Source organism: Apium graveolens, chromosome 11, assembly GCF_009905375.1.
Source record: "Apium graveolens cultivar Ventura chromosome 11, ASM990537v1, whole genome shotgun sequence".
Lineage (NCBI taxonomy): Eukaryota > Viridiplantae > Streptophyta > Magnoliopsida > Apiales > Apiaceae > Apium > Apium graveolens.
In genome coordinates this window covers 196,743,414-196,754,044 of record NC_133657.1, presented here as the reverse complement: position 1 = coordinate 196,754,044, position 10,631 = coordinate 196,743,414, and the positions used below count along the sequence as shown (strand labels likewise).

Sequence of the window (10,631 nt, the reverse complement as noted above, 5' to 3'; positions counted from 1 at the left end):
TGACAAGAGGATCATCTCTGAAAATCTTGATGAGATTGAAAAGTTTTATTTGAAGATTACAATCTTCGTGACTTTAAAAGTTTTAGATGATACATGTCACATGTTGGTGATGTGAATTTTGAAGAGATCAACGAAGCTAAAGTTATCATAGCTGGAATGGATTTATATTTATCCAAGCGTAGATGAACAAGGATCTCTCAAGAAGGATTGCAAGTCTGTTGTACTTTTTAAAATTGTACAAAATTAGACATAGGCTATACAGTTGGTAAACTGGGTAGATGCACGAGTACAATGGAAATTGGTCACTTGGAAGTGATTGCAATGAGATTTAAGGTGTATGATATGTGCTCGTGAGCTTGGACTGCAATACGAAAGATATCTAATTGTACTATGTGAATATAGTATGTAAATTAGATATTTGACTTTAAGAACTTAAAAGTGATTCGAGAATACATTTCACACTTAGCAGTCGTGTCATGGAAATCCTAAACTTAGCTCGATTCATGATGGAATACGAGTCTGGTGCATAAAATAAATGCAGTTAAAAGGCTGAGTAGCCACTTTGTAAGGATATTCCTAAATGACAAGGAAAATGTGTCTTCAATATGCATATATCGTGTAATCAATATGCAAATTGGGAGATCACATTATTGTGTATGAAATGGTATGTCTCACATCTATGATGAGGACATAATACCATTAAACAACTATTCTCAACGAGAATTATCATGATTGACTATGTAAAGTCAAATGATAATGTTTGGATCCACTGACCAGATGGTTAAACTGAGTGAATCTGTTTAAGACAAGGGAATCTAGTTAGACCGAGAGATAGTTGTCAAATCATCGAGAGGAATGAGCCTTGCCTATTGCTTAACGGCGTCATGGTGGACACCCAACCTTGCTGACTGGAGATCCCAAGAACTTGGTTCAATGGGACAACTAAATCATGATGACTAAATCACTGTGGGGGTAACCCCTGGCCTATTTCTATGATGATGAAACAGTGAGACCCGTAAGGTACGAGGTTAAACTTTATGCTTTTAATGATCTTTGACGAATACAAGGATTTCAAGTTTGAATACATAATATTCGATTGAGTAAACGCGGGTTACTCTATAAGATAAAGATCACCTATGTAAGAGAGAAGTATGGTCGCTTCAAAGGATAATTGCGAGGCACAATTCTTTAGAAACTCTTGCAGAACCAGGACGATGTTCCAGGGCCAAAATGGACATAATCATGAGAACTGAATGAGTCAGGAAAGATATAGTGATGAGTATGTCATCGTTTACACAAACGGTCGAACAGTTCAAGGACATCGCGTCATACTGTCTACCAGTAAAGTCGATATACTTATTCGAGCGAAGGTTCAAGGACATGGCTATTGAATATGGTGATAGTAGATTATTTTATTAGCGCTCTGTTTCAAAATATTCGTTCATTCTACTTTTTTTTTTGTTAGTTATCCGCACTTAGAGCCATCTTGTTTAACATAGTTCAAACCCTTAACATCTCAAAGAAAGCTGAGAAAGATACTAACGCCTTGCTCCCGAGTTTTAAAAAGGAAGGAAGGCTCCCGAGTTTTAAAAAGGAAGGAAAGCAAGTGGAGGGTAAGTAAAGTTGAGGGTAAGTAAAGTTGTTTTACTTCCCTCCGTAATCGTGCTCCCGAGTTTTTAAAAGGAGCGAAAGCAAGTGTTATTGAATACAAATTTAACAATCTTTCACTCCAAAATTTTCACTCCAAAAATGGGATGAAAGTACTTTACCCCCTAATCACTTACTTCCTTCCCATTAAAAAACTCGAAAACAAGCCGTAAGCATCAAGAGGTGTAGGGCGTTTATTTTGCTTTTAAACGTAGCTTGATGTGGATAAAATCTATAGCTCGACATTTTATCTTTTATTATAAATAAAAAATAAATATTTAAATTTTTATGCAGTACTTTGTTTTTCAAAAGTAACATGTTCAAGGAACCGGTATATGGAGACAGATCGAGTATGAAATTGTACTGTCTGTATTTGTACAGAGTTCAATGCTCTTTAGGTTTAATCATGCTTATCAGAGGTGTGACATGAATGATTATACAAAGACTCCTTTTTCTAAGTCTTATAAATACTTCATTGATTTTAAAGTAATTGTTTAATTTTGAAAAAAGAAATTATTTTAAAGTAATTTTCTATTTATATTTTTAATATCGTTATTCAAATTATAAAATTTAGTTTATATTTTTAAGATAAATTTTACACCATATACAATTATTATATCACCGATTTTTATTTTCAAATCTAACTCTATATCATAAATAATGGTGTATTTAATGTAGTGAATGCAATAAATGTGAATAATAATATAATTTTATTATCAATATTACAGTTTATTAATATGCTTAATTTTTTTAAAAATTCACAATTATTTTTAAAAATTCACAATTATTTTAAAATATTCACAATTATTTTAAAACAGTAAGAGTATTTTCTTTCAATTCAGAGGTCTAGGCATGCTCGTGCCAGGATTAAATAATTAAACTTTTTATGGGAGCCAAAGTTTTTCTTTTGATTGCCAACCAATGTTGGTACACTATAATGGTTGAACTTTTGTATCCAGGAGATCACGATTTGATTCCTAATTTATGCGTGTGTTATCGATTAACAAAAAAAGTTTTTCTTTTGATAATATAGGTAACCCGAATTCGGGGTTTAACTTTTGATCATTTGTTCCAATTCGGAAGAAAATTAAGAGTTCAACTCCTACGTCAGCCAATCAGGTGTCAGCACTAAAAGCTAAATAAATAAGAAGTTTTTTTCTTTGGAACGCAATTACTAAGAAGTTGCTTGCTACCCCGTATAGTTGAAACTATGGATCCAGATCCATATTGAGCGGGGGCACTCATAACTTACATTTTCACTAGTCAACAGTATCAATGTCAACTCTCCTTTTGCTACAGCTACTTACACTTCTACAAGGTCATAACTTGTGTGAGCCTGAGCCAGAGTTATATGTTATTTTAAGTCCAAAATATAATATTAGTAAGCCTCTACATATCTTCAAATATTAGAGTGCACCATCCAACTATTTAAAATTTAAGGAGACCTGCTGGAATAACAAAAAGCATGGATCTGGATCCTGTGTTTGCCGCTGCCATTGCCGGAGATGCTGATGCCTTGGCTAAATTGGATATGATAGCTGATGGAGCACTACACAACAATGATAAAACTATCCTTCACAAAGAATCTGAGAAAGGAAATATAAAACATGTGCGTTTTATTTTGGATAAGTTTAAACACAAAAAACTTTTGGTCAAGCTAAGTACGCGACGTAGTCATACTGCACTTCACCTTGCAGTACAGGGTAAACACACTGAAGTGGTTAAGGCCCTCATCGAGGAAGCTAGAAATCTGCCTTCTTCTACTTCTTCTTCTGCTAATCCTCCAATTAGTCCATTTCAAGCTTTTCTTAGGGAAGTTGATCACGACAAGGACACTGCGTTGCATGCAGCAGTATACGCAGGTCACTTTGAAATTGTTATGCTGTTAGTGAAGGCCGATCCAGATGATCCACATACTAAAAACACTAAGGGTAAAACTCCAATGTACATAGCTGCGAAAGGTGGGTACCAAAAAATGGTAAAGAAGATGTGTGAAACTTGCACAGCTCCATCTTTGGACGGTCCAGGTGGTAGTACTGCTTTACATGCTGCAATTAAAAAACTCCGCAAAGGTATGCAGCTCATATATGCATGTACAAATTCAATTAGGCAACAATTGATATTTTCACTTTAACTTGTAGGAAAGTTCAAAAATGATGTGATTACGATGCTCGTTGATGCAGCCGAACGTTCAAGCAGTTCAAATACAAGTTTCGAAGCAATTTTTAATAAAACTCATCACAAGACCAACCACACTGTCTTAGAACTGGCAGTGGAGAGAAATCACGTGGAAGTGGTGGAAATGATATTACAAAGAGATCCGGCCTATGGTCGTGGAATTAAAAAAAATGGTCTTATGCTTTTAATCTACAAAGCCATGGATATGGAGTTCTCGGCTATAGTCAAGTTACTGTCGAAAGCTTACCAAGCTGGAATTCATGACGGGGTGGTCACTTTGATTATTGCTATTAAGAGGCGGGATCATGGTTAGTACTTAATGTGTATCTTGGACACACATTACAAATAAATTCAAGTTCATCATGCATATTTCTTTTTTGGACTTTTGTTTTGACCTAACCGATATACTTGATTTTTTTCTTTCAGATGAGATAACACGCCTGTTAAAAGATGCACCGCTGCTTGTAAATTTTGCTGAAAATTATATCGAAGACGAAGGGTGGACACCGCTTCATTACGTCGCATATAATGGACTTGTTTCGATAGTTAATGCCTTTGTTGAAGTGCAAAGGGATGTTAAACATGAATTTGTGTATCCAGATATGGTAGCAACACCATTTCATGTAGCAGCGGAATATGGACATACTGCAACCATGATACGACTTCTGCAATTATGGCCATCTTCATCTTCAGCAGCATACACGGCTCTTGATAAAAAAGGTCGAAACATACTACACATAGCTGCAGCTAAAAATAAAAAGGAAACGATACAAGGTATTTTGAAATATTGTCCTGAACCTTACAAGAACACGATTTTGAAACAACAAGATCCGAATAACAATACAATTCTCCATCTACTCATCCGTCATGGTTGTTTTATCCCGGAACTCTTGAAACATAAGGAACTCGATACAATGGCGGAAAACAAGGATAAATGGACTCCTCGTGACATGCTATATTTTGAAGCTAATGTTATTGCTGATCAGGTGCTAAAATACCTTCTTTTTCTTTTCTTTTTTGACTAATTTATGGAATTTTTTTTGATCTTATAAAAATAATATGAACATGTGAAATTGCAGAACAAATTATGTTGTTTTTCACATTCTATTTCGGTTAGCAGGTTGCATTATAAATACAGTAATATGTAAAAAGAATCTAAGCTAGGATCATTTCCAGGACATTGAGTATTGCAGTCATATGTACTGATCTTCCCTTATTTACAGGTACAAATAAAAATTGCACTTGACGAAGATGTCCAGACTAATCAGCCCTGGATACCATGGCACAAAAGCACCAAGAAGAAAATGGATACTATCGAAAGCATAGTGCCCCAGACCAGACGAGAGACAAAAGACGTGATATTTAATGAAAAGACAAAGTTGTTTATGGCCGAAAAGCGTTCAAAGATGGAAATACTAAAGAAGAAAAATTTAGAAAGGTACAAAAAGAGAACCAACACACAGATAATAGTTACTGCACTTATAACTACAGTAACTTTCACGGTAGGATTTACCATGCCGGGTGGTCTCCGTCAGAGTGGAGAAATTAATGATACAAGTAAAAAACTTGTTGAAGGATTGGCGGTTCTTTCCAAAAAGACAGTTTTCAATGTGTTTATGCTATCAGATGCATTAGCTCTACTGTTATCAACATCTTCTTTGTTTTTCTACTTCCTTGAGTCCATGACTGAAGATCCTCATCAAGTGTCAAAACTCAGTGCTACATCAACTGTGTTCAACATTGTTTCAGTTATGGCAATGATGTTGACTTTCATGGCAGGAACATTTGTGGTGTTGTCGGATTCACCAACCCTGGCCATCTCCGTTTGTGTTATTGGTTTCCTCTTCTTTCTTCTTCTCATATTTATGTTGATCAAATTAGTTTATGACCGACAAGTAAAAAGGAATGAAGATTGAGTATGATTGTGTTGGACAAACTTAGTATTTTAGACTAAGTTGTGAATCATTTTGAGACTCTATATGAGTGAGACACATTATGTGTTAGTGGTGTGTATTTATTGGAACGTATTCTTCTCTTCGAGGGGATTCCAACGCATATTAACACGCTCAAAATGAGTAAAAGGTGAATGAGAACTGATATTCCAAAGTTTTACCTTTTAATATGAAAAGTGGTTTTGTACCACATCGAGAGTAGCACAAACATATTCCTTAGTTTTTCTTATAAATACCATGTACCACATCGAAAAGAAAAACAAGTCCTTTCAAGCCTCTCTTTATAAATAGAGTCTTAGGGCACCAGTTTTATTAAGTCAAGGAAATAAGAGTCATCTCTTTCATATTAAATTTGATATTGCTATGATAAGCAATGGCTTCAAATAAATGACATGGTTGCCATTTTGAGGACGCTCAAAATTGGTTGCTATGTGAATAAGGATTGCCAGTTTAAGGACGCTTAAACTCGGTAATGATACAAACTGAAATTGCTGCTTTTTGGGACGCTAAAAGCTGGTAATATCAATAACAAGTGAAGCCTTAAGTAATAACTAGTAAAGTTATTTCATAAATGTGAAATATGTCAATATGAGATGTCAAACTGATTCAAAATCAGAGAATTGACAAGCGTGCATGTGTTATTTACACATGATATGCAAGTCATAATTGATTGCATGTGAGTGATCTGATCATTACGAGAAGTAATGACTAGAGGATCATCTCTGAAAATCTTGATGAGATTGAAAAGTTTTATTTGAAGATTACAATCTTCGTGACTTTAAAAGTTTTAGATGATACATGTCACATGTTGGTGATGTGAATTTTGAAGAGATCAACGAAGCTAAAGTTGTCATAGCTGGAATGGATTTATATTTATCCAAGCGTAGATGAACAAGGATCTCTCAAGAAGGATTGCAAGTCTGTTGTACTTTTTAAAATTGTACAAAATTAGACATAGGCTATACAGTTGGTAAACTGGGTAGATGCACGAGTACAATGGAAATTGGTCACTTGGAAGTGATTGCAATGAGATTTAAGATGTATGATATGTGCTCGTGAGCTTGGACTGCAATACGAAAGATATCTAATTGTACTATGTGAATATAGTATGTAAATTAGATATTTGACTTTAAGAACTTAAAAGTCATTCGAGAATACATTTCACACTTAGCAGTCGTGTCATGGAAATCCTAAACTTAGCTCGATTCATGATGGAATACGAGTCTGGTGCATAAAATAAATGCAGTTAAAAGGCTGAGTAGCCACTTTGTAAGGATATTCCTAAATGACAAGGAAAATGTGTCTTCAATATGCATATATCGTGTAATCAATATGCAAATTGGGAGATCACATTATTGTGTATGAAATGGTATGTCTCACATCTATGATGAGGACATAATACCATTAATCAACTATTCTCAACGAGAATTATCATGATTGACTATGTAAAGTCAAATGATAATGTTTGGATCCACTGACCAGATGGTTAAACTGAGTGAATCTGTTTAAGACAAGGGAATCTAGTTAGACCGAGAGATAGTTGTCAAATCATCGAGAGGAATGAGCCTTGCCTATTGCTTAACGGCGTCATGGTGGACACCCAACCTTGCTGACTGGAGATCCTAAGAACTTGGTTCAATGGGACAACTAAATCATGATGACTAAATCACTGTGGGGGTAACCCCTGGCCTATTTCTATGATGATGAAACAGTGAGACCCGTAAGGTACGAGGTTAAGCTTTATGCTTTTAATGATCTTTGACGAATACAAGGATTTCAAGTTTGAATACATAATATTCGATTGAGTAAACGCGGGTTACTCTATAAGATAAAGATCACCTATGTAAGAGAGAAGTATGGCCGCTTCAAAGGAGAATTGCGAGGCACAATTCTTTAGAAACTCTTGCAGAACCAGGACGATGTTCCAGGGCCAAAATGGACATAATCATGAGAACTGAATGAGTCAGGAAAGATATAGTGATGAGTATGTCATCGTTTACACAAACGGTCGAACAGTTCAAGGACATCGCGTCATACTGTCTACCAGTAAAGTCGATATACTTATTCGAGCGAAGGTTCAAGGAGCATTATCTACCTATCGTATGCTATATCTGACCGCCGGAACTATCACCAAGTCAAGCTCCGCGTCTGTCTGTCTATGTGGTGTCTATGTGGTGCGTGCTACTGGACCATCAATCTCAATTGTGGGGGATTGTTGGACAAACTTAATTTTAGACTAAGTTGTGAATCATTTTGAGACTCTATATGAGTGAGACACATTATGTGTTAGTGGTGTGTATTTATTGGAACGTATTCTTCTCTTCGAGGGGATTCCAACGCATATTAACACGCTCAAAATGAGTAAAAGGTGAATGAGAACTGATATTCCAAAGTTTTACCTTTTAATATGAAAAGTGGTTTTGTACCACATCGAGAGTAGCACAAACCTATTCCTTAGTTTTTCTTATAAATACCATGTACCACATCGAAAAGAAAAACAAGTCCTTTCAAGCCTCTCTTTATAAATAGAGTCTTAGGGCACCAGTTTTATTAAGTCAAGGAAATAAGAGTCATCTCTTTCATTCTTGGTCTCTTTAGTCTTAAATTTTTCCAATATTCCGGTGATAGTTCTCGGGCTCAGTTCAAGTTCGCTGAGAGTATATTCGATCTATCGATTATACTAGTATCTTGTTTTATCCTGGGAAGCAGGTCGCTAAACACGGATGGTGCGGGGCGAAACTGCTTTAAGGAGACAGTTTTCTGGACTCGAGATTAAATCCAATCTCTGTTTGTTTTCTCAAACCCTTCTCCTAATTTAATTGTTAATTCTTATATGCTTATGTGATTTAAGAATTAGCAATGTTCTTATGAATTAGTTATATATTCAATATATATATAATAATGTCTTTATCGTACAAGATTGATAACAATCTTAAAGCAGTTTTCTTCAATTTTCATACTTTCTTGTGAGTAGACGCAAAGGTCAATTTGATTGTTTAAATTGGATTTATTTATGGGTATATGAGTGGCCATTATTTGCCTCATTAATTAAATTAAATTTAGTGCGTTAATTTCTTTGATCACTTGTTGCCATGTGCTTGAAATTAATATAAATTTGATTTTAAGTGGTGCTTTGTTTAAGCATAACAGGTACGAGGCAAAAGTAAGCACAAAGTTGTTGGATAATTGGTTTCTTATAAGGCTATTGATGCTTTAATGGTTATTGATTTATGATCAACTTATATTCAAGTGGACATATTTGGTGACATCTCTCTCGGGTTGATCATTATAAATTGGTAGATTAAACCCAAATTTATAATTCGTCCATGTTTTCGCTATTAATGGATAGCTTATTATGTTTTGTTAACATGGTGATTGATTTCTTAATTCTGAATTAATTTTGGAATTATTAGTACACTGATACAAGAATCGTATATGCTATAGTTTACATGCGTGTTTGCAAGTTCATAACATGATATTGCTATGCAATTAAATGATATGGCTACATAAATGTGACCCTTCATGATGGAACTTGATTATTTGGTGATTAATTTTTTAATCATTGTTGAGTGATGATAAGGCATCAATTATTATTGTTTAATCTTTAATAATGGAGTTATATCACAAATTTGTAATACTGGATAGAATGCAGTAACATGTTTGTTGTTAAATAATGTGACGAGGTGGGCAGATGAAGTGAACCAGATTTACAATTGCTCAGGATTCTCCACATTAAAAAACCTAATGGGCCTGGAGTACAGGTTATGGGTCGGCACATAAATTATATTTTTCTAGTTGGATTTTTCCTCCAGTTAAATAGTAATTTCACGTGTTGGTGTCGGTCTGCTGCGGCAGTGACACACGAGCCTATTATAGTGATCCATATGATACTTAATACGGTGAATATTGATCTCAGTAGTTACGCTGAACTTCGGAGAGAATCCGAAAAGTTGTTAACCCTAACGCATCAGTTGATCAAGGATCACTGAATGTGGGGTTATTGAAGATTTATATTCTTCCTTGGGCCTTTTATGGTTGTACCAGTAGGTGAGCCAGAAATGTAGGTTCGTGTGAACCAAGTAAATATTTTAGAGAAATTCGGTAATTGAATTTTTAATGATAAGAACCACGGGAAGTTCTTTAAACATGATATTAAAATCTTATAGGTTTTAATGAATGACGTAAAACCTGCTCAGATGAGAGGTAGTGACACGATACGTGTTTACTGTCTGGTTTGATAGTAAAACATTTATCACTCGTACTCGTAGTCGAGTCAATATTAAAGCTAAATAGAGAGATGTGTGCTCTATAAACTCAAGGGCAAATCCAACTTAATACAGATAATTAAGATGGTAGTGAATAAATTTGATGATGAATAATCACCGGGCAAATTCTGTTTGCAACGTGAATATTCATGAGGTCGTTGCACCTTACTCGCATTAAATAAATGGAGTAGATGCAGGCTTGAGTTGCGCTCTGAGAGAGATGCAAAACGATTGTGATCAGCTCAGACTATCACTGAATTTGAGGATATTAGTTACGAAGGGCTAATCGTTCCTTAAACATGATACCACGGAAGGAAATAATTAAATTTCCTATTAGTTTTGGAATATTTTCTGACATTCTGTAAAATATTAAAATTGTGGGGGTATCTAAAATAGAAAATTATTGAATTTTCTATGAATAGTGGAATGTAATGAAACATTCTTGAAAATAATTGAAATGTAGGGGTATCTCGAAACTTGATACCAATACCTCTGTTGGTAGCATGAGATCCAAAATCAATTGAGATATTTTGGATGGATACATAGACAATGGTTGAGTCTAATAATATCCGATATATGAATCTAATTT

The 10,631-nt window shown here is 35.0% G+C and overlaps 1 protein-coding gene across 1 annotated transcript; it reads left to right on the top strand.

Moving 5' to 3' along the window:
* The first annotated feature begins 2,893 nt into the window (after positions 1–2,893).
* LOC141698457 (uncharacterized) lies at positions 2,894–5,975 on the top strand. The gene is made up of 4 exons (XM_074503153.1): positions 2,894–3,719; positions 3,789–4,133; positions 4,252–4,811; positions 5,049–5,975. The coding sequence occupies exons 1-4, from the start codon at positions 3,113–3,115 to the stop codon at positions 5,739–5,741; spliced, it is 2,205 nt and encodes a 734-aa protein (XP_074359254.1). The 5' UTR covers positions 2,894–3,112; the 3' UTR covers positions 5,742–5,975.
* The last annotated feature ends 4,656 nt before the right edge of the window (positions 5,976–10,631 follow it).

Excerpts from the sequence above, each read along its gene's own strand:
- LOC141698457 (XM_074503153.1), top strand. The coding sequence starts at position 3,113 with ATGGATCTGGATCCTGTGTTTGCCGCTGCCATTGCCGGAGATGCTGAT. Across the intron at positions 3,720-3,788 it reads AATTAAAAAACTCCGCAAAG|GAAAGTTCAAAAATGATGTG; the intron begins GTATGCAGCTCA and ends TTTAACTTGTAG. Across the intron at positions 4,812-5,048 it reads CTAATGTTATTGCTGATCAG|GTACAAATAAAAATTGCACT; the intron begins GTGCTAAAATAC and ends CCTTATTTACAG.